This window comes from Myxine glutinosa, chromosome 9, assembly GCF_964187855.1.
Source record: "Myxine glutinosa chromosome 9, kmMyxGlut1.1, whole genome shotgun sequence".
Classification (NCBI taxonomy): Eukaryota; Metazoa; Chordata; class Myxini; order Myxiniformes; family Myxinidae; genus Myxine; species Myxine glutinosa.
The window spans coordinates 120626119-120649608 of record NC_136269.1 but is presented as its reverse complement, the minus strand read 5'-3'; the positions used below and the strand labels follow the sequence as shown (position 1 = coordinate 120649608).

Below are 23490 nucleotides of genomic sequence, written 5' to 3'. Positions count from 1 at the left end.
AGCACATACCTCCACCAAGTTGAACAGTTTATATTTTGTATCCCACTGATTGGCCGGATCTGCATCTGGACCTGAACCAAAATCGAATTGGCTTGTTCTGGTCACCTACCCAATTCATCCACCAAGTTTTGTCATAGTCCATACCTGTTTTGAGATATGCTATACAGTGCCTTCAGAAAGTATTCACACACCTTGACATTTTTCACATTTTGTTGTGTTACAGCCTGAATTCAAAATGGATTAAATTGAGATTTTTTTTCCCCACTTTGACATTACCGGGTATTACTCTATGTGTAGATCGGTGACAGAATATCTCAATTTAATCCATTTTAAATTCAGGCTGTGGCTCAATAAAATTTGAAAAGGTCAATAGGTGTGAATACTTTCTGAAGGCACTCTATATCGTTTTGGCCCTATCAATGAAGAATCACATAAATAAATAATTATAGTGTCCGGATCCGGATCTTCACCAAAATCTAATCTATTCATCCTTGTCGCACATCCAACTTGCCCACCAAGTTTTGTCCGAATCCATCCTTAACGTTTTGAGATATCGTGCTCACCTACAGAATCACTGGGGTGAATACACAACCTCCGTCCACCTTCGGTGGTGGAGTTAACAGGCAAATCAATACAGTATATGGGAAATCAACCCTGCATCTAGCATCATGTGCTCTGCTCATGGAAACTGGTGAACACATTACACGCAAATGTTTGCAAGCAGCATCATGCTTGTTTTTACAGCGTAGCCCATAGGGCAAAGCCGTCTAGAACAGTGTTTGTCTGTCCGTATGTATGTATGTATGTCCGTATCTCCCCTCAAACGTACACCAATCACAGTTGAGGATCTGGTCACATGACAGGGGTGATGTGAAGTCATTATGACGGTCGACTCCACACACCGCCATTTTGATTCCTATGCCGTTCAGGCCGGACATATCGTTGAACCTGTCATGTATCACAATCTGCATGCTCTACCTTTACATTTTTCATTCAGTGTAAAACGCAAACAAACACGTGAAACACATGAAGTAAAACATGTGAAAATAAGGATCTTTTATAACACTCGATTGTTATCGTGGCTGTGGTTGTTGTTTGTGGGTTCCTTCTGTGTAGTTTTATATATTTTTCTATTGCTTTGCAAAATATCACTGCCGTATATATAATTTTGTATGCTGTTCCGTGTCCTTCTAAAGGGTTTCTATTATCGTAGAATAATAAATGTTTCCGTTCAAACTGCTGTATGAATAAACCATACAGTAGCGCTTCTTCCTCTTCTTCAAACACCCAAAGAGGCTTTTCGAACTGGAAAATTCATGATTAAACAAACTATTTCTTACAGCGTAGATGTTTGGTTCCTGTGTTTACAGCGTTTGTCTCTCCGCATGTATGTATGTATGTCCCTCATATTTATCCTACATATTGGGTTTGAGTACCAGCTTGCTGGGATGAATGATCCCGGTGTGTACCCCGGTTTAGAATAGGTACACCGTATCCCTGCGCATCGTAAGAGCCGACTAAGGGTTGGCGCCAGGAAGGGCATCCGGCCATAAAAACATTGCCTCAAACAGGGAACCATGATTGTCATGGGGCCTACAAGGCTAACCCCTGCTCTAGCAGGGAAAATGCCCTTAAAACGATCATTCATTCATTCATTCATTCATATTCATTCATTCATATTCACCCGTATATTGGGTGAGTTTTATAGCTGACAATTACGCTTCTGAAAGGTAGAATGTAATGCCATTTGGCTTTGCCAGTTATGTTTCTTTCAACGCCCTTTAGGCAACGTTCATATATTACGTCATATACCTGGTTGTGGCAAATTATCACACTTGATGATTGGGGGTAACTGAAATTATGAGAACAGGGTGATACTGATTATATATGACAGGGGGAGTGGGAAGGGGAGGGTGCATTCCCCCCAGATCATATATAATTAAAACTTTGATTCAGGCCTCTTCAAACATTGAAGCATTTCTCATGACTGCCTCCAACCACCCTAAGCCTGGTGTTGTCCTAACGGTTAGGGTGGCGGGCTTGGGATCCTAGGGTCCTGAGTTTGAATCCCCTTCAGCTGTTGAATTAACACCAGGTGGGGTTGACTCAGCCAACACCTTCCGAGGTCGGCAAAATGAGTACCAACTCACTCACTCACTCCAGCCGCCGTAAAACACCTCATTCCATAACACACACAGTGGTGTTTGGCGGGATGGTACTGAGGTCACTTTGATAGTGTTGATTAACTGACCAACATGTAGAATAAACCAGTGTCTCAATGCAATCTCCATCTCCATGGTGATAGACAGCTTAGAGACTTCGAGTACTTCAAAATAATTTAATACTTACATTCTTTGCTAACTGATATCTCTACCCAGGTCATACTATCCTCTTCAACTAAAGTATCAAACGAGCCCGGCTATGCCGCTGTTAGACTTCTTTTTTTTTTTTCTTTTTTTTTTTTTTGTATACAAGATCGAGGCTCGTGAAAGAGCTAACATTAATCACACAAAAAGACAAACCGACACACAAAACACAAAAAACAAGGGGAGCGGCAGACAAGATGGGGAGAGAGGGGGAAGGACACAAAAGAGAGGGGGAAGGACACAAACACAACATTTGAGAGCAGGGACATCGGGAGGACTTGGGGGGAGGTGGGAGAGGAATAAAACATATGAACACCAAGGACTCTGGGGTGAATTACCGGGGGTAGAAAAGATCAAGGTTTTCGATGGGGGAAGATAAGAGATGGTGGTGAACAGCTGTTTTAAAGACCTGGAGGGAGGAGTGGGATTGAAGGGAGTGGGGGAGTTTGTTCCAGAGGCGGGAGAAAAGGGGAATGAAAGAGTGAAGGTGAGCAGAGAGCCTAGACTTTGGCAGTTTAACCATAAGAGGGTTGCAGGCAGATCTTGTGCGACCTGAAGGAATATTGGGGGGACAGAGCACAGAGAGAGCTGGGGGAGCAAGGCCGGAGAGGAGTCGGTAGAAGACAGAAAGACCACCAACCTGCCTGCGGTGAGTGAGTGAAAGGCCCTCGGTGTTGACTACATCGCAGGAGATTCCAATGATTCTGAAAGCTTTGGCCTCAACAGCGTGAAGCCGAGCAAGGTGTGAGGCAGGAGCACCAGCCCAGAGGGGGGAACAGTATTCCATTGAGCTGCGGATGAAAGCCTTGTATGTGGTGAGGAGCTCAGGTGTGCCAAGGAAGGACTTCGCACGATGGAGGATGCCCAGTCGGCGACTGGCTTTGGAGGCCAGCTTGGAAATGTGGTTTTCCCAAGAAAGATCATGGCAGATAGTGAGACCCAAAAGCTTGAGCGACAGAACTTCTTGGAGAGGATTGTTGAGAAAGTAGATGGGAGGGTTGTCCAGTCGGTCCTTTCGGAGAGACATTGGAAGAGTGTGAGATTTGTCAGGATTGAAAGACATGTTCCACTTGTTTGACCAGTCTGATTTTGTCCAGGTCTGCAGAGAGTGAGGAGGCTGCAGACTGCCGATCTGAGGGATGAGGAATGGAGCGACAGAGAGTAGAGTCGTCAGCAAAGAGATAGAGAGGATTTTCAAGAGAGTCAGAGAGATCATTGATGAAGACCAGAAAAAGCACAGGGCCCAGAACACTACCTAGGGGAACTCCAGCCTGAACAGGAAGAGGAGATGAGAGAAACCCATTCAGGGCCACACGTTGACTATGACCAGAGAGGAAGTCCGCCAGCCATGCATGGAGATTTCCATGGATACCAAAGGAGGAGAGTTTGGTGAGCAGAGCAGGGTGCCAGACCGTATCGAAGGCACGTGAAATGTCAAGGGAGACAGCTCTAATTTCCTGTTTGGCGTTGAGGACCTCCATCCATTGTTGAGAAAGCAGAAGCAGCATGTCCAGAGTAGAGTGACCAGGTCTGAAACCAAATTGATGATCAGAGATCAAGCCATTGGAGAAGAGGAAAGATTTAATATCTGAAGCAATGATGGATTCCATGACTTTGCTGATAATTGGGAGAAGGCTGATTGGTCTGTAGTTGCTGGGATCTGTTTTTGCACCTTTTTTGTGCAAACCGGTGATGTTGGCTGATTTCCAAGCAGATGGCAGATGACCTTGAGCAAAAGAGAGGGTGAAGAGAACAGAAAGAGGGAGTGAAAGAGCAGGAGAACATGATTTTAGGACCCGTGTGCTGATGCCGTCAGGACCAGTTGCAGAATCAGAGTCGAGGGTTGACAGAAACTTTTCCACCTTGTCAGGAGGAAAGGACACAGAGTCCAGGAGCAGCTGGGTATGACTGGGTACGGTGGGTACAGAGAGGGATGGGTTTGGGACACAAGATTTAGAGGCAAACACAGAGTTGAGGCATTCAGCTTTTTCACGTGCGGAGTCAGCCGTTAAGCCGTTTGAGGTGAGGGAGGGGATGGAGGGGGAACAAACACCAGAAACAGATTTGACCAGACGCCACCAGGATTTGGAAGAGGGAGACAGATAAGAGAGTTCGGTCTTGAGAATGGTGAGATATTGTTTCCTGGCTCTCCTGAGGGTGGACACACACTTGTTTCAGGCTTTGTGAAAGGAAATGAGATTTCCTTCCGTTGGATTTGCTTTCCAGGAGACGAAAGCAAGTTGTTTCAGGGCAACAGCCTCACCACAAGATTCCGTGTACCATGGACGGGAGGAAGGGTATGACAACTGAAGACGAGATGGTATAAATCTGTGCATGAGAGAGAGCAATTTACTTTGAAAGAATTCCCAGGATAAGTTGATGTCAGAGGCGGTAGAGATGGGAGACCAGTCCAGATGATTGATGGCTGCTTGAAGACCGTGCCAGTTGGCCTGAGTGAAATGCCAGACTCGTCGACGCTGAGGAGGCTCTCTGAGAATGGTCAGAGAGATGTCCACTTTGACAAGCACATGATCAGATGAGCCGATTGGAGCAGAAGAAGAGCAGCAGACATTTTCAGGGAAGTTTGTCATAACCAAATCCAGAAGAGAAGATGCTCCGTTGACTGAGATCCGGGTCGGGAAATTGACAGATTGTGTCAGTCCCAGTGAGTCGCAGAAGTCCTTTGCTGAAGAGCCATGGCTGGTGAGAGAGGTACCCACACCCAGCCAACTGGCATGGTGACAATTGAAATCACCACATATGAGGAAGAGAGAGTTGGGATGGGTAGATAGAAGTTGGTCCATATTATCAGACAGTGAGATGTAGATGGAGTCATCGCTGTTTGGTGGACGGTACAACACACATATGAACAAAAGGTGGGAGCGAAGGGGAAGCCGTAGCCAAAGGTATTCCTGGGGGTGAGGTGGAGAGAGGGCAGTGGAGGGCGAGTGAGGAAGAGTTTTTTATAAAGATAGCAACCCCACCTCCAGGACGAGGCTCAGGTCTATCATACCGGAGGAGGGAGTAACCTGGGAGAGATACCAAGGCATCAGAGACATCATGAAGGAGGAAAGTTTCTGTTAAGCAGATCACATCTGGTTTGTCAGAAGCAACCTGTATGGAGAGGTCAGTCAAGTTTGAGCGAAGGCCCCGGATGTTTGAGGTCCATACCGTTTATGAAGAGGAAGGGGGAGCATCGGGTCCAGAACAGGGGGGGGGGGGGGGAGGGGTAGGGTAAGATGTGGAAGAGGAGGAAGAGGTAGGGAGAGCTGTTGAAGGTGTGTCAGAGATTTCAGAGATTTCAGAATAGCTTGGAGAAAGGGAAGAATGGGGCAGACAAAAGATTTGATGGAGATTGGGTGAGGCACAGTGAGGTGTTATTTGAGGAGGGGGAAGAGCGAGGCAGAAGGTTTGGGGAGATGAAGGTGAAAGTTGGAAGGGGGAAGAAGCAGGGAGGATGCTTTGAGGAGGAGGGGTGAGAGGGGAGTCTAGGAGGGGAGGAGCGAGGGAGAGTCTCGGAGGGGAAGGGCGTGGGGGGAGTTTAGGAGGGAGGGGAGGGAAGGGGCAAGGGGGGGGGAGATTTGAAAGGGATGGGTGATGGGGAGGATTTGGAGGGGAGGGGTGAGATTGGATTTTGAAAAGTGTACGATTCATGGGAAACGAACATTTTTTGCAAAATGAGTTTGAGACCTTCGAGTCAAAAATACGTTTGAGGACACTGGAGGAGGGGTGGAGTTCTGGATAGTTTAGGGAATGTAGAAAGGAGGAACTGTAAGAGATGGTATTATATATATTTTTTGGAATGAATAGATTTGGTGAGCAAGACGAAAGCATCCTTTTGTAGGAAAAGAAGAAAAGGGTGTTATAATATATGAGAGAAAATAGTTGTTCAGGGGAGAGATTATACATTTCTAACCGCGTGATCGCGAACGAAGAACGAACGAACAAAAAGAACAACAAATAAACGAATAAGACCTGGGAAGGAAATATTTTTTTGGGGTTTTTTTTTTTTTTTTTTTGTGAGTACAGATATTAAACAAGGAGGTACGGGGTGAACGACTGGTACGAAACAGAGAACGAAAATAATTTCAGCGCATTCGACGAATCGCTGAGAGAAAAACAAAACCACAAGGTCGGAGACGGTACCGTAGTCTAAGCCTACGAGTACTAGGCCGCAGAATACTCGATACCATTAACCGACGATTGTGTATACATGTACGAAAAATTAGCACCGAAAATTTTCCAAAAGATACGCTATAGGTACACACACCGAAAGATAGATAGTCTCGACAAAAACACGATTGTGATAGATTACTTAGCTTCGAGAGCGTGAGCGCATGGAGCAGCTTCGAAAAGACGTGATCTCGGGAGATCGAAAATCAAGTGGTCTTGTCGGTCTAGACTGTCGGTCTTGTTGTCCCCGTCGCACCACGGAGCGAAAGGGGGACTATGGTTTTCCCCTCCATCCGTGTGTGCGTGCGTCCGTGCGTGCATGCGAAGCGAAGGACCGAATTCTAATTTGGTGTGTGGGTGCAACCCACGTCAAAATCCAAGATGGCCGCCGCCATGTATGTCTGACGCCATGTATGTCTGAACCTTGTGAGCGGAATATCTTGAAAAATAAGCGAAGTACCAACTTCTAATCTGGTGTGTGGGTGTATCTAGGCACAAGGAAGAACGCTATTGAAAATTGGGTCGCCACGTCAAAATCCAAGATGGCCGCCACCATATATATGTCTGAACCTTGTGAGCGAAATATCTTGAAAAATAAACGAACTACTAACTTCTAATCAGGTGTGTGGGTGTATCTACGCATAAGGAAGAACGCTATTGAAAATTGTGTCGCCACGTCAAAATCTAAGATGGCCGCCTTGCGTCTTCCACTTTGTCAATTCACATCACTTCAACGACGGGGGACCTAGGCGTAACGCTTGTTTTTTATTAATTTGTGCAAGGAATGTAAGTAACCATTTGTTTTCTAAATAAAAAGCGATATTGACAAGTGTTCATTCAAGCAATGTCTTGCATCATGAAGAATGAAATGCAATCTTATTGGCTGTGCTGTGTTTACCAGCTGAGCTGCAGGTGATTCTAACCAAAGACTGTCCCAACTCGTACTCGTCCAAGTTCTACGCCAACTTTGTGAGCATCCTGCTGTCTGTGTTCTTGCCCGTCTCCCGAGATTTGAGGGAGCTCCAACACCTGGTCAGTGTGCACCTATCTCGGGGCTATCGGATCACTCGGCTTATCAATAAATTGTTGTTGGAATTTGAATATTGTTTAAAATTTAGTTTGATCCATGTATTTTGCTTTTTTTGTTATAAAACCATTGGAAACTGGAACGTCACTCGGTAGAGCGCATACCTATGCCAGGCTAACCAGTTTACGTTTTGTATCCCAAACAATGATAGGCTGGATCTGGATCCAGACCTGAACCAAAATCTTATCAGCTTGTTCTTGTCACCTAACCAACTCATTCACCTAGTTTTGTCATAGCCCGTCCACAACTTTTTTGAAATATCATACTATACTAGCCGAAACCCGTGGAACATCCACGGAAGGGAGGATGTGGTGTATGGATAGAGTGTACCATTATGGATGGCATAGGGGATTTGCTTGTCCGAGTAAGAGTTAGGAAGAAAGATGAGAATGAAGAGTGCGTATATGAACAACGTATTTATTGCAATCTACTTAAATGACAACGCTACGATATACTTTTGAAAAATGAATGGATTCGTAATAGGAATCGGCATAGCACCACTCTGGGATTGTCCACTCAGCGGACGGCTTGCTTCGCCTTCACCCAGCAGACGCCAATACGATGGCGTCGTAAGATGGCGTCGTATCGGCAGTTAATCGGATGCTTTTGGGCCCCAACGTCGGCTAATTCAGATTTTTCAAGTATGCCTGTACATGATAAACAAAGAGCGCGGTTCGTAGATAGTAAATCCATTAGTGCCGTGGGCATCGGGTCACTGGGTGCGGCGTAAAAGGGATAACAAAGTCGAGTCCTTACGCTATTATTATATAGATATCGTCTTTGGCCCGATCTATCAATGGAGAGGTATCACTTGAAAATTAAAAAAAAAAATCTCGTATTGTTATCCGGATTGGGATCTTCACCAAAATCGAATTGATTCGTCCTTGTTAATCAATCGCTTCCTGTTTGCAGATAGGCTCTTGGTTAAAATTGATGTCATTAAATGAACGTTTCACTTCGTTTCATCCCATGTTGTGCCTTATGTTGTTCCATTGACTGTGTGTCGCCTTCTACCCTCTGTCTCCTTGCTCTTCCATGAGCTGAAACTTGATGGGGAGGTTGGTGGCAGGATAATGTAAGTGGTCTGAAAGAGCAACCTCGGGTCATAATCTCATCAAAGACTATTCCACTGCCATTATGATGATACATAGCTTGAGTGAGGAACGGCGGTCAATGTGATCCACAAGATTGACCAACTCTGTGGCATATTGCTTAATTGCGGCATGTGCAAAAATACAGGAAAACCTGATCACGTGATCATGTCTACTTTGCAGCAGACGTGATTCCACATTTCTATTTTTTTATGTATTTATTGGGTTTATCTTGTACACAATTTGATTTTTTCTTTCTGACACCCATGTCACATACAAGTGGGGCTTTCTTTTGGTTCTGCATCCCCCAGGCTGCACTGAATTTTTCAAAGTATTGTGAGCCGATAACAAAAGGTCAAGGTAAGTAAAATTTTGGAATGGTGTCGTTGTTAAACTTACCCTTTGGGGCTTAAAATACACTTTTAAATGCACACTGCTTCATTTTCCTCACATGGTTGTCATTTATAATCTGGTTGCCAAGCAAGGCCTGGTTTTCTGTGTTTTTTATATATTTCCAACTCAAGTCAGGGAAGATGAATCCAACAAACTTTGGAGGAACATTGAACCCCATCTGAAGAAAGCCATGAAGACCATCTATCTCCAAGAGGTTTCCAGGTAAGGGCTGAACTGATGCACATGAAGGTGAATTTGAGATCTTGCAATCAAGCTGTTGCCATGGTAACGATTGTGTAAGACCTCACGCTTGTATTCTCTGGCAGTTTACAGTGGGAGAAATGGCTACAGGAAGGCTGCACAATGCCGATTAAAGGTGTGGAGCAGTTTCCTGATTCGTTTTTAATGTCTCTCCTGTTTGGGAACTTTCTTGCTTTGGGGTATAATGATCGATTAGTTGTCATGTGCTTGGTAATGGTTTGTTATTGGGTCATTTTCACTGCACAGGGTTGACTGAGTTGATTAAGCAGGCAAAGTGTTCCCTCAAATTAGGAAGCAATTGGGGGGGGGGGGGGGGGGGGAAACAACAGTCAATTGGAGCTAAACTAATCTAATCCAGTTGACTGAGCAAAAACAAACAACATTGAGGCATTCTCTGTGTTTTTATTTCTTCCTTTCTTTATTGTCCCAACATTTTTCATCGTGCTGATTTCCCCCCCCCCCCCCCCCCCCCCCACAGATTTTTCAGGTCCGGCTTGCTTGGAGCTTCCCTTCTACTCGAAGTTCTTGCTCATCGCTGCTTACTTGGCGGCATACAATCCGGCATGCAGTGATCGCCGCTTCTTCCTCAAGGTGTTTATGCTGGAAGTGAAAAGAATGGCTGGCCAATTACTTCCACTGTCTAGCCACAAGTTCTAATATGATGTACACACCATACCTCTAACGTTGCAAACTAAGTATGCTGCATCAAAGCTAGTACCAGAAATCCTTTCAGCCACCTTTTTTGGAAAGTCTTGTCTATCATCTCCATTGAACCGATGAACAGTAACTTGAAGTCCATGGTGTTGAGCATACGAGGTTTGCACATAGAAATGAGCTTTCTAGGATCCAGCAGCCACCTTATAGGTTCTTCAGCCCTCTATGACCTGCTTGAAACTGTATCTGCTTCAAATGCAGTTGGATACTTGCTGAATCAGAAGTCTCTATTGAGGGGTAGTCAATGGACACTTCTTGGTAGACACAGCCCTTCATGCCATGTTGTTAAAGGAATGCTTCGAGCATATTATTATGTGACTACATCATAGTCACGTGCTACAAAAACCTCGGAAATCATATTTTGTTTTTTTAAATATCACTTTATAAAATAAATATTGCAAGAAAAGTATGGTGAATTATGCCTGTAAATGACCGAGTTCTGACCTATCAGCATGGCCTCCAATCTGATGACATGTGTCATAAGCTTCTGACAGCTGACAGGGAAACCAGAGTTATCGAGCTCAGTTTATCCTGTTGTTTTCGTTTTTCGAGACCAAACTTGCAATGCATTGGGTGCGAGCTTATTCATTTCAATGTCTGCATCTCGGGTAGTGAAAACGGTCCACATTGTGGGCATAGAGAGACGATCACCCATGTGGTAGGTGTTGTGGCGGGCCCATGTAAAAGTGGGTAAAGCCAAAAGAAGAAGAGGTGTATATAAAGACACCAAATTTTAACAATGTTGCACCACCTTGATGTTTTTAGACTTTTCATATATTATTTGCCACTCATTTGTGATTGTAAAACCAGTGAAATAATCTATTTTGCAATTTATTTGAGGTTACTTTATTTTGTCATAGATTTACTGGACTGTATTGTCTGCGTGATGACAACTGATTTTTGTTGGGATGTTCATTCTGTTCTTCCTCTTTTTTCATTTTCAGAATCATGGCAAAGCCAGGAAAACCAAGACAAAGAGTAAAAAGGAAAAGGTAACCTTGTTTCTTCTGGGGTTTTTTTTTTTCGTCCACACTGATACTGAGTTGATCGTACTACCTGAAAAATCCATGTAACTACTGGTGCTTTGTGATTCCCAGTTGAATAACCACCTCTTGGGGCCCAAGCAATTCCCTCTTGATCGAATGATGGCCATTTTCCACAGCATCGTAGACGGTCATGTCATCTCTTCAGCACATATATCATCCCAGGTACCTGTTTATCTCGAGTTGCACTGTACACAAGTTTGTATACCTATTGCTAAGACTGTTTAGGGGTGCAGTATAATATCAAAAGACACTCATGAAGAATGTTGATTATGTACCGATTTTTATTTTTAAACAATGTATGAGGTAAGGAGCTTGTATATATTGTTGTGGATTTGGGAAATCCTGCACTTTGGTAATTGGTTGTAAATATCACCCTCTGTAAATAATGTAATAATTATTTGTAAATACCTCCATTTGTGTAAAGGTCAAGGGTCGTCCCCTAGTTAGTCCACCGCACCACATAGCAAATCATAGGATCCCTCAATAGTTATTTCATTATTATGTGTTTCAGTATAAGGCCATGTTCCCACTAGTTGATCTTACGTTGCACCAAATCAAATAAGATAGATCCCCTTTTCAATTGCCCCAAAACTTCATTGCCAGCAGCGTTCGCCAACATTGCCAGCAGCATTCGCCTCCATTGAACACGAGGTCATCTCTGAGAAAAAGGGGGAGGAGCTACATTACGGGCATGGCCCGCACCTCGTCATCAAAGGTGGAGTCAGCCAGCCCTTGCCAACCAACTAAGGCTCAGGGGTGTGGCTTGAGAGGGTGTGGTGAGAAACATCGAGTAGGTTCGCGAAGGTTCCAAGGTGTGGCCATATATAACCCGTTGCAAGAAGCCCCCACGGAGAGAGTTTTTGAGGGAAGTGCGCTGGACCAAAGAGTTCTGTGGTGGGAGGCGCGTGAACAAGTTCTGCGAGTGCTGTGAGTGTTGCGCAAGTCACGAGAACTTCGGAGGACGTACGAGGCCTGAGAGAGGCGCTGCTTCAACCAGCCCCGCTTCAACCAGCCGCGAGAAGCCCTGACGCGCTGCTGCGAGCAAACCTGTGCGTGAACCAGAGTGCGGGGGAGTCGGCGGCCGCTCACCTCCAGCCTGCCGCCCTGCACGGACCCTTCTTCTCCCTCCAGCCAATCCTACCTTCAATTCCCCATTCGTGTACGTGAGTGTCTTGTTTGTCTTGTCCCTGGGGTTTAAGTAAGCTTGTTTTAAGAATTGCACTGTCTTCTATCTTCACTGTACATTACTTTCGTTTTCTTCTTCTTTGATTGGTTTTTGTATAGTAGTTAATAAATATCTGTTCTTTCCTACCTTTGGCTTCTTCATTCTCGCCCGATCGTCTTTGTCTTTTACCTGATTGAACACCTGTGGCACGATTTTGGCCAACGCTCATATTCGGGTTAGTAATTGTTAATGGCTCGAACTTCGGGTTGCTAAAACCGCTCGGCAACTAGTCCATCTAAAACTGTGGTTCAAGCAGAAGTTATTCCCTCGTTCCCGGCTGGCGATAGTAATTAGGTAAGTAGCGAACCCCTAGGCCTAACAAACCCTACCTACCATCGGTCCGGGAAGGACGTTGTAACTTTGAGGACTCACATCGGTCAGTGACAGACAAGGGGATCAACCCCCCCCCCCCCCTTGGTAAGGGGAAAAGGCCGACGTTGAGATCTGTAACAATATTGTTAGGTTTGTGGGGGTAGGTGATGAAATACCATAGTGTAGATAGAACTGTGTAGGGTAGCATGGACAGCGTGCGAGTAGGAAGCCAATCTCGATGTATTTAAGTAGGGGAAAAACTGTGAGCTTAAGATTGTTTGTGTCTTTACACGGGGGGGGAGGGGGGGGGTTGAGCTTGTGTTATCTAGATAGGGGTTAAGATTAGTTTCCCTGGTATGTGATTGCCTCCTGTGATTTTTCCCGATGTTATTTTTACAATTACAACAACAACAATAACGAGCACTCCATTAAACCACAATAACCGACATAATCGCTGACAGTACCCGGACATTACGATCAGCAAGTAAACCCTGCCCAACCGCCCCATAATTACCGACAGAAGCCGAACATTCCCAAACGACGGCTAAATTCCGTCTCCAAGGGATCGTAACCAACAGGCCACGTCCCGAGCGTCATCATTGGTGGGGAGGACATGGAGTGATGTACTAGAGCTCAGGCGATTGGACGGCGTGACGGAGAGCGAGAAGGTTTCGAGCAGGGGGGCAGAGGAAGAGTGTGTCGGACGCTCTCTCTCTCTCTCTCTCTCTCTCTCTCTCTCTCTCTCTGTCTCTCTCTGTCTCTCTCTGTCTCTCTCTGTCTCTCTCTGTCTCTCTGTCTCTCTCTTTTTGTCCTTTGTCTCTGGCTCTCGGTTACGGCTGGCTTGTGTGGAGTTTTGAGGAGAGCTTTCGGAGCTGGTGTGGGACTTTTGAATCGTTGGAGGAAGAGGCCTTGTTGACGGTGGTGCTCTTCGGAGACAGGAGGTCGCGAACAAGGCAAAGGTGGCTATCCTGTCTGCTTGCCTCACACCGGTGGCTGCTACGGGTGCGACTCTGCGCCATCTTGTGCATTTCCCGCGTGGTAACTCTGAGATCCAACGACCACCAGACTCCTCAAGGCCATTTGAGACATGAAGCTGCATGCCGACCAGCTTAAAACATTTATTTTTATTTAATCTTTCCCCTTGTGTGTTTTCTTGTCGGAGCGGAGACGTCTCGCCATAGGATTTATTTTACCTCGACCTTTATTTTGCCGTGCTTGACTTTGATTTAATTTATTATTGTGGCATTTTTCATTTGTCGTGTTTCTGTGTTTGTGGGTTCGAGTATAAGCCCCGTGAGTTCCATGCAGGTAAACACTTTGGTTCCTTCACCCGCGCACGACAGACCAACCGCCAGTTTCGGGAATTCCCCTCTGCAGTAAGATCGATCAGCTATCCGTCACCCTGCGGTGTTAACCGTTCGGGCCGACAGGACAATATCTTATATCCAGGATAATAAAGACATAGCTCCAACAGATTGTTGATCTTTCGCGGCAGAGGAGGGGAAGCTCTCCGGGTTCCGTGAACCGCCGTGTTGGTTTTACAAGTTGGAGTCTGGAGCTACCTCCTTCGTGGTCCGCTGTGTGTGGGAGGAGTGCGGCCGGCACATCCCGCACTAAACTAGGTTATCGTGCTTCCGGGAGAATGGCCACAATCTTGCATCACACCATATAAGTGCAGTGTTGTCAGAGTGCAAGCGAACACACAGCATCAGAGTGCAACCCGGTAGTTGGGTGAGGCATCATGCCGAGAGAAACGCAAGAGTGTTTTGGCTGCACCTTCACCAAGTCGGACGAGTCGGATCTACTCTATCATAAAGGCTGCGAAGGCCAGCAAAGGATCCAGAGTAGCTAACAAGGTAGCAGCATTGGCCAAACAGCATCCACGGGCCAAGAAAGCGCCTGTGTTAAATCCCATCGCAGGGTTGGAGCTGCCAAGTTGGCTTGCACCTGCTAGGCTTGGGAGGGAGGGTCAGCGATGCATTCATGGGCATGGCAGTCCGCTTGTGCTCATCTGGAGCTTCAAAGGAGATTAGGTTTGGGCCCGACAGCGGGTCCGAGCACCATCTAATCCGAGAGTCATCCCAGGCGTCCAGACAGGCAGGCGAGGTGGTCTGATCGGGTAGATTTTGGTCTCTGCCCTGTTTTCTGGTCCTTCAAGCATCCGATTGAAGATGGTGAAGTTTCTCTACTGACGGTACTAGGTGGCTTCCTGGGGTCCATGGGAGCTCTTGAGGTGGGAGGTGGTGAGACATGGGTGTCAGCCACGCAAACGGATTTGGCATTCATCGAGGGCGTGGTTTTGATCATCGTCGTGGAGGGGAGTGCAGGCTTGAGGCTGCAGGACAGGCCTGGAGGGAATGGATCTCCCAATGGGGGCTCCCTGAGGAATGATATTGGAGAGAGGCATCACTGAAGTGTAAAGTCTATTGAGCATAATGTTGATCAACCCGCAACCGATCGTGGTACCAAGGAGTACTAGCTTGAAGAATAAGAGAACGAGACGAAGCAGATGTCACTTCAAGTGCAAAGGTGCAGACAAATGCATTGAGCAGTTGTAAGCATTGTATTGGGTGTTGTTTGTGGGTGATGTTCGTGGTGGCGGGGAGGGTGGGGGGAGCTTTCATGTTGCAAATGCTTGGAGGTGGTTCGTTGAAGAACTTTCGTGGGTAAACTGAGGAAAGGCTTAACATCTTTGGATTTGTCGTATGGTGGGAGCTCTGTTGAAGAGCGTCGGGTGTGTTCGTTGGATGGATCTATGACACGATCATGGTGAGGGGAGTGCGGCAGGTGTGGGTGGGATGATGGGAGTGCGGAGTGACTAATGGTGTGGCGTGGACAAGTGACAGACTGGGTGTGATGGGTGAGAGCTTTGGTGAAGGTGGCATATTGGGCTGTGCGAGTAAGGGTACTGTGGCTGCGGGGGTTTCTAATGGGGGCGATGGAATTGGGGTTACGGTCCGTGTTGGGAGTGCTGTGCGTGTGCACAAGGATTGTAATGGGGGTGGGGTGAATGTGTGCAATGGTGGGCATCAGATGGGGAAGCAGGGTGGCTCGGGAAATATTTTTTCTCAGGGATGAGGGAATTTCATGTGTGGACTCTCCATTTTGTCACAAGGATTTGAAAAATAGAGTTTTGTGTTATTTTCAAGGGGCAGCGGTGGGAGGTATTGATGAAATTCTCGATGATGTTTTGTTGGCCGGGTGGTGCTGCATACTTGTGGTAATGTGGTCGTGATATGGGGAGAGTCTGTTTGGAACCCTTGAAAAGCAGCTATTCGTTTTTGGGGAAACTTTTCAAGGATTTGGGGTTTGAAGCAATTTATTTCAGGGATTCTACGAAAGGTGGAAGTCAGCGCAGACCCTGCATGATCACAGTGAGTGAGAGTGTATGCAGGCAGATGCAGATTGCAGGGTGCTCAAAAGAAAGAGGTGAGCGGGGCGGCGAGAGTTCGTTTTGTGGTGCAATCTTAAGTGGAATTTTCAAACTCACCTTGTATTTGGTGCATTCAAAACATGTCAAGCAAACATTCTTGTGAGTTGTTTGAGTGCAAATGACGTCATTGTTACACATTTATAAGGGCAATGAAAAATGGTTTTATAGTGTTTGTTCTCCTGTTCAAGGGCACAAACAACTGGTACATTTAAGTTGGCCTTTGAGTTTATTTTTCTCTGAATAGAACATGACTCGTTAAACCGTTGTTTATGAGAAGTGTTCAAACCGTTACTGGACCAGATGCAGTAATCCAAAACAGGCCAACTTCTTTATTTTTCAATGGATGCACTTCCTTTATTTATCCTTCAAACTGTCTGTAGAGTAGAGTAGTAGAGAACGCTTGGATTTGGAAGAGGGTCAGAGAGCGGTATTCAGGATTGCAAAGCAGATAGCGAAAGAGAGGTGTGATGTGATGGGGGTGAGTTGCTTGAAGGATGAAGTGGGACAAATCGTTGTGGACCCAGATGGAATTAAAGGAAGATGGAAGAGATATATGGAAATACTGTTGAATGCAGAGAATGAATGGGATGGCAACATAGAGAGTAACCCAGTTTTAGGACCGGCAGAGAAGATAACCGAGAAGGAAGTTGAGGAAGCGATAAAAGCAATGAAGAGTAGAAAAGCAGGAGGGCCGACGGGAGTTGTGGGAGATATGTTGAAGGCAGCGGGAAATTGGGGTGTGAAGAGAATGACAGAGATCTGCAATCTGGTGGTGAAAGAAGGCCGAATTCCAGTGGATGGGGAACTGAGTACCCTCGTCCCTCTATACAAGGGGAAAGGTGACCCTTTGGACTGTGGCTCGTATCGAGCGATAAAGTTATTGGAGCATGGAATGAAGTTATTGGAAAGGGTGTTGGAGACGAGGATAAGGAAGAAAGTGAAGATTGACGAAATGCAGTTTGGATTTATGCCAGGAAGAGGAACCACAGACATGCTTTTTATTGTGAGGCAGTTGCAGGAGAAGTACATGGAGAAGAGGAAGAAGTTGTTTCTTGGGTTTGTTGATCTGGAGAAAGCATTCGATAGGGTTCCACGTGAAGTAGTGACATGGGCATTGAGGAAGTTAGGAGTGGAGGAATGGTTGATCAGAGTAGTGATGGCAATGTACAAAAGAGCACGCACAGCTGTAACGGCAAAGGACGGGAACAGTGGTGAGTTTGAGGTGAAGGTGGGAGTGCATCAGGGGTCGGTACTAAGTCCACTACTATTTGTAGCTGTGATGGAGGTGCTGGCTCGGAACGTAAAGGAGGGTTTACCGTGGGAGTTGTATGCAGATGATCTGGTGTTGATTGCAGAAAGTATGGATGGACTGAAGGAGAAGATGAACAAGTGGAAGGAATGTATGGAGACAAAAGGTCTGAAGGTGAATATCGGAAAAACGAAGGTGATGGCAAGTGGTAAAGCATGTGGTGAGGGGGAAAGAACTGGGAAGTGGCCATGTGCTTTGTGCAGGAAGGGTGTCAGAGTGAACTCAATTCAATGTACAATGTGTTCATCAAAAATGTAGTGGTTTGAGAGGGTCATTAACCAGTGTGGCAGCTACATTCAAGTGTAAGGTGTGCACAGAGGGAGCTGCAGATGGAGGAAATGTTGAGTTGGATCTTGGAGACGGCGTGAAGCTGGAAGGTGTGAAAACATTTTGTTACCTTGGAGACATGCTGAATGGAGAAGGTGGATCAGACTCGGCAACGGTTGCCTGAGTGAGATGTGCATGGAAGAAGTTTCGGGAACTGAGTGGCGTGCTGACGAGGAGGGGAGTGTCGTTGAAGCTGAAGGGAAAGGTGTATGCTGCATGTGTGAGAAGTGTTATGATTTATGGGAGTGAGACATGGGTAATGAACGTAGAGCAGCAACGAAGGCTGGAAAGGGTGGAAATGCGAATGGTTCGGTGGATGTGTGGAGTATCGTTGAGAGAGAGAGGAAGCCAAATGATGAATTGCGAAAGATGATGGGAATAGAGCCTGTGATGGATGCTGTGAAGAGAAACAGTTTGAGATGGTATGGTCATGTGTTGAGGAAGGATGAAAGTGACTGGTTGAGAAGAGTGATGGAAATGAATGTGGAAGGAAGTAGAGGACGGGGAAGACCGAGAAAGACTTGGCTAAAGATGGTCGAAGAAGAAATGTGGGCAAGGGTGTTAACAAGGGGAGATGCAGAAAATAGGGCAAAATGGAGAAGATTGTCACGGGGACCGCAAGGCTAACCCCCGCTCTTGCAGGGAAAATGGCCTTAAAATGCCTGTTGTTGTTTGTAAACTGTCTGTAGAGTGAGTTTTCGGATTGCTACTGCAGCCACATTCTCGGTTACTTCAGCCAGTTCCTTGTCACTGAGTGGAACTTCAAATGTCGAAACGGATAATTTAGTTATTCGTGGTGGAACTCCTGGGACTATGTGTGGGCTACAAGCAGAGGATGATCCAGGTGTTTGAAGGCATGGTCACAAGCGGCAGTCTGCACAACACTGGCCTTGTACAAAAGCGTGTTATTGTGAAGAAGAAGCACACTTTTGGTCGACGTACCCTGGCGTCTTGCCTTGATCGCATGCTGACATTTTTTCATGAAGCTGGTCAAGTATTCCCATGATTGCAGTTTTTATTTTAATAAATATAGGCAATCAACAGGATTCCTTTGTCGTCCCAGGAAATTGACGACATTATTTTTCCGGTTGAGCGTTGGTTTAAAAATGTATTTGGTGGTGGTTTCCAATATGGTTTTTGTATCCAAGTGGCGGAACTACGTTTCGTCACCAGTTACCAGGTGAGTGATAAATTCTGGTGGATCTCTGTTGAACAGTTTGGGAAGCTTGCGACATGATGCCAGCCGTTGTCGATTGCGAGTGCTAAGGTTTCGAGGGACCAATCTTGTTGAGTGTTTGATATGCCCGAGTGATCAGAAATGATTAAGGAAATGCTCCTTTTAAAACGCCCTTCTTCTCTTGACATTTTGGTCACCTTAAGTCGTCAATCCTCCATGATTAATGTATCGACTGCTAGGTTAGATATTGGGCTGAATTGATTCGATTTTGGTGAAGATCCGGATCTGGATACGAGAATTTTAAAATTGATTCTTCACTATTGAGATATGGGAGCAAAAAACTATATATACACTACTCACAATAAGTTAGGGATATTGGCAGGTGCTTCGGTGTGGTTGATTTTGTGTATTAATTATGTTGAAAAAGGTTGTTGGTCCTAATTCTATGGTTATTAATGAGTGTGACAAAACACAGCATTCTTGGTTTCAATACCCTAACCCCTATAAAAAAAATTAACTCACTCCCACAATATCCCTAACTTATTGTGAGTAGTGTAGTATAGCATGATATTTCAAAAACGTTGTGGAAGAGTTGTAGCAGAACTTGGTGGATGAGTTGATTCGGTGACGAGAACTAGCCGATTAGATTTTGGTTCAGGCCCAGATGCAGGTCCGGTCTATCAGTGGGATACAAAACGTAAACTGTTCCGCCTGACGAATGTATGTGCTCTACCTAGTGCTGTTCTTGTTCTAGATGTTTTAATCAAACATCATGGTATAGTATATAGGAAGCTAATGTGAGAGCAGATGTAAAGAAAGTGTTATGAAAACCTGTCTCTGCTCAGTTTTCTGAAATTGAACACAAGCCAGGTCGAACTGATTTAGGTCAAAGTTTGAAGAAAAGAAAAAAATAAGGACGACAAGTCAGGAGACGACGATGGTTCACGAGCGAGTGGTATTCAATGACAAAGGACGGACTATAATCAAAACAGGCCCGGACAGGCCAGGCCCGGAAATGTCAAAATGAAGGTTACTGACCTTGAAATGAGATAGAAAATAATGTATAATCAGTTATGAGGTTAGTTAGCTACACAATACCGAAAATTCGGTGAAAAATGAAATGGAAAAAAATAATAATAATAATAATCGAGCTCTGTGGGACTAGACACATGACATTGGCCTAACCAAATATCGAAACCCCTGTCAGATTCCCCCAAACCCCTCGGAGAAGATGTAGCTTGAACTCTATTACCCCCAAAAAGACATCTTTTTCGGGCGTGGCTCCGCCCACAATGGGCGCAATACGGCACTCTAGGCAGGACACAACTAGATCATGATATCAACCTCCCACCCAAGTTTCATCAAGATCAGATGATATCATCGGGTGGTTATGCTGCGGACAGACAGACACACACACATGACGAATATCGTGGTCACTTGATAACTCGTGAACCAAAAATGGTCATTTATGTGCAGGTAACTGACCACATGTTTATATAGCCAGAAATGAGATGGAATGATTTGGAGAGCATCTGGGATCCTGGAGCTTACAGACACTCAAGTGGTCCTTGGAACCCGACTAATTGGCAAACCCCTTGCTACGCTTGGCATAGTCAAATTTTTAAAATAAGGACTCTATTTGAAATTCCTGGATCTAACGCTAGACTGTTTGTGGCTCTACCTATGGTCAACTTCAAAGGTCTCACCCTCCACACTTAGTCACTCAGCTATATGTCTATTGTGGAGTATGCTGGGGCATCTTTGCCTTACATGACTACGACACCTTGGATTTTTTTTGGACCTCGCCCTGTCGTTGCTTACCAACTTTGCACCTCATTGCTCAATTTTATTAAGATCCATCATAGTAAGTGTTGGCATGACTTGCCGCTTTGGAAAGGACTTGACATCGTGGTCTTCACTTCTCACAGATTTCGTCGCTGGTGACGTTACGACTGCTGTTACTCGTTACACACGAAGATCTACTAGACGCTCCAAAGTACAAATGTACAGTTACGTTCGATACTATCTGTTTAATTGCCAGGTATGTTTTCCTTTCCTGCCATCCCCAAAATGTGATTTTCATTTGATGTTGCTGGTTTACTGAAAGGTTTTCTTCTTTTTTTTGTATTCACAGGACTGTGAACTTTGATATTGTGAAGTATTTGTTTGACTTTGTTTGATGGGATCTTCTGTGCTGATGTAAGATCCCATTATTTTGTGATTGACCAACGGGTTGGACAGTTTCGTTTTGAGAAAGTTCGTCACGCTGGGGCTGCAGTAAGAACTATCCATCCGGCTTGGTGTTTTGGTCCAAAAATGATCACTGTGAATCGGGCAGTTGCTGGAGACGAGCAATGTGCAGTCACTTTTAACGTTAAGCATCTTGTATGAGACAATTGGTACTTGTTTGGAGTGATTTATGAATAAAAGATCTAAATCTCCAGTGTACAAACCGTTTGCACTGTTTTGAGGTATTACTGCAGTGTCTGTTATGACTTTTAAAATGGTGAATCAATGGTGAATGGCAAAAGGAAGCATTTGCCTTATTTTGGATATACCGTATGGTAACTGGATTACCATGATCTATGTTGAATCTGAAGAAGCAGACGGGACATTTGTCCATTTTGCCTGAATGGCTGACTTGGATATTTTATTAGCCCCCTACTGATTTCACTGGAGGGGACTATAGGTTTGCTCTCCGTCCATCCATCCATCCCACCTGTGGTGCTTGACTTTTTTTTCCCCCCACACCCTTTAACATATTCAACAGAAACTTGGTACATGGTTATATATGGTAAGTTACAGAAGAGGTTTGCGTTTCAGGGCGTTTTGTCAATTTTTCAGAGTTATGCCCTTTTTGGACTTGGAAAATATAACATCGGTAGAGGACATTTACTCAGAAGCATTTCTTGCTCTTGTTTGTACATTAGAAGCTTGGAAAGTTTGGGGCTGTCTCGGTATTACATTGGTGGGGTTGGGAGGATTTAAAATAAAGCTTTACTAGTCTAGACTGTGGACCTCTGGTGGGATGGCCAAGACTTTAGAGGTATGCACACTCTCCTCGAAGCCGTTTTAGCCTGGGTTTGAATCCCGACCCAGCTATACGAGGTGTGTTCAAAAAGTATCCGACCTTTGTTCATAAAAAATACTCGTATCCAGATACAACAAACTTATACTAATCTCCTTCAAAGTAGTCCCCTTGGGCTGCCACACACTTCTCCCAACGGTTCTGCCACTGTCGGAAGCAGCGCTGGAACGCCTCCTTTGGGATGGCGCGCAGCTGGTCCGTCGCATTCCGCATGATGTCTTCTCTGGACTGAAATCTGGTCCCTTTCAGGGGCATTTTCAGCTTGGAGAAAAGCCAGAAGTCACACGGAGCCATGTCTGGAGAGTAGGGAGCCTGACGAAGCACAGGTGTGTTGTGTTTGGCCAAGAAACTCTATCAAATGTGAAGAATGGGCGGGTGCGTTATCGTGATGGAGCTGCCAATTGCCCGCTGCCCACAGGTCCGGCCGTTTGCGTCGCACAGCGTCACGAAGGCGACGCAGAACCTCTTGGTAATACTCCTTGGTGATGGTTGTGCCGTGTGGTGCGTACTCGTGATAAACCACGCCACTGGAGTCGAAGAAGACGGTCAGCATGACTTTGACATTGCTGCGGACCTGCCTTGCTTTTTTTGGCCTCGGGGATGTTGGATGCTTCCATTGTGATGACTGCAACTTGGTTTCTGGGTCGTACCCATAAACCCAGGACTCATCGCCAGTGATCACTGTGTTGAGGAAGCTGGGATCGCTGTTCACAGTCTCCAGCATGTCCTGTGAGATCTCCAAACGGAGTTGCTTCTGCTCAATCGTTAGCAGCTTTGGTACGAACTTCGCTGAGATTCTCCTGAAGCCCAAATCCTCCTTCATAATGGAATGAACGGATCCAATGCTGACGCCCACCTCGTCTGCAAGTTCTCTGATCGTGATTCGACGATCCTGCATCACCGGGGTCCTCAATTGGTCAATGACGATCTCATTTCGGGATGTTGAGGGCCTACCCGAACGTGCTTCACTCTCCACTGATGTGCGGCTATCTTTGAAGCGGTTGTACCACTCCTTTATCTGTGTGGTGCTCATTGCTTCGTCCCCGAAGGCCTGTTGAATCTTGCGGATCGTTTCCACTTGGGAATCGCCAAGCTTTACACAAAATTTGATACAGTAGCGTTGTTCAAGTTTTTCCGTCATTTTGTCAAAAACGAAAATCCGACGGCGCTCACTTACACTTCCTCACTCATCGGCGGTCTGCCGTCGAATGACAGCTTCTGCAGGTGGGAAAAAATTCACGCGTGCGCATTAGGATCGCCTACATACGTGCACCAATCAACGCCTCCCTAGCTTCATTTGTTTACGCACGACAAATTAAGGTCGCATACTTTTTGAACACACCTCGTAAACTGTCATCTTGGTGTTTCACACGCAGTGTGATTCATCAATATGTGTGCCGTCCCTTGGATGGACGTTAAACAGACGTCACATCTGCCAGAATTAGTAGATGGATGTTAAAGATCCCACGGTGTCCTTCACGTAGCATC

The 23490-nt window shown here is 45.6% G+C and overlaps 1 protein-coding gene across 8 annotated transcripts in view; it reads left to right on the top strand.

Annotated features, from left to right (window-relative positions):
- The window catches only part of ORC5 (origin recognition complex subunit 5), a 57605-nt gene extending 36239 nt beyond the window's left edge, over positions 1 to 21366 (top strand). For all 8 annotated transcript variants that reach the window (XM_078784840.1, XM_068128342.2, XM_078784838.1 and 5 more), the window contains 9 exons: positions 7441 to 7571; positions 9029 to 9077; positions 9242 to 9332; positions 9437 to 9486; positions 9850 to 9962; positions 11030 to 11077; positions 11183 to 11293; positions 20843 to 20955; positions 21049 to 21366. In XM_078784840.1, coding sequence (XP_078640966.1) covers positions 7441 to 7571; positions 9029 to 9077; positions 9242 to 9332; positions 9437 to 9486; positions 9850 to 9962; positions 11030 to 11077; positions 11183 to 11293; positions 20843 to 20955; positions 21049 to 21094 — 752 coding nt within the window. In that variant the 3' untranslated portion in view covers positions 21095 to 21366. The remainder of the gene's footprint in view (positions 1 to 7440; positions 7572 to 9028; positions 9078 to 9241; positions 9333 to 9436; positions 9487 to 9849; positions 9963 to 11029; positions 11078 to 11182; positions 11294 to 20842; positions 20956 to 21048) is intronic.
- The last annotated feature ends 2124 nt before the right edge of the window (positions 21367 to 23490 follow it).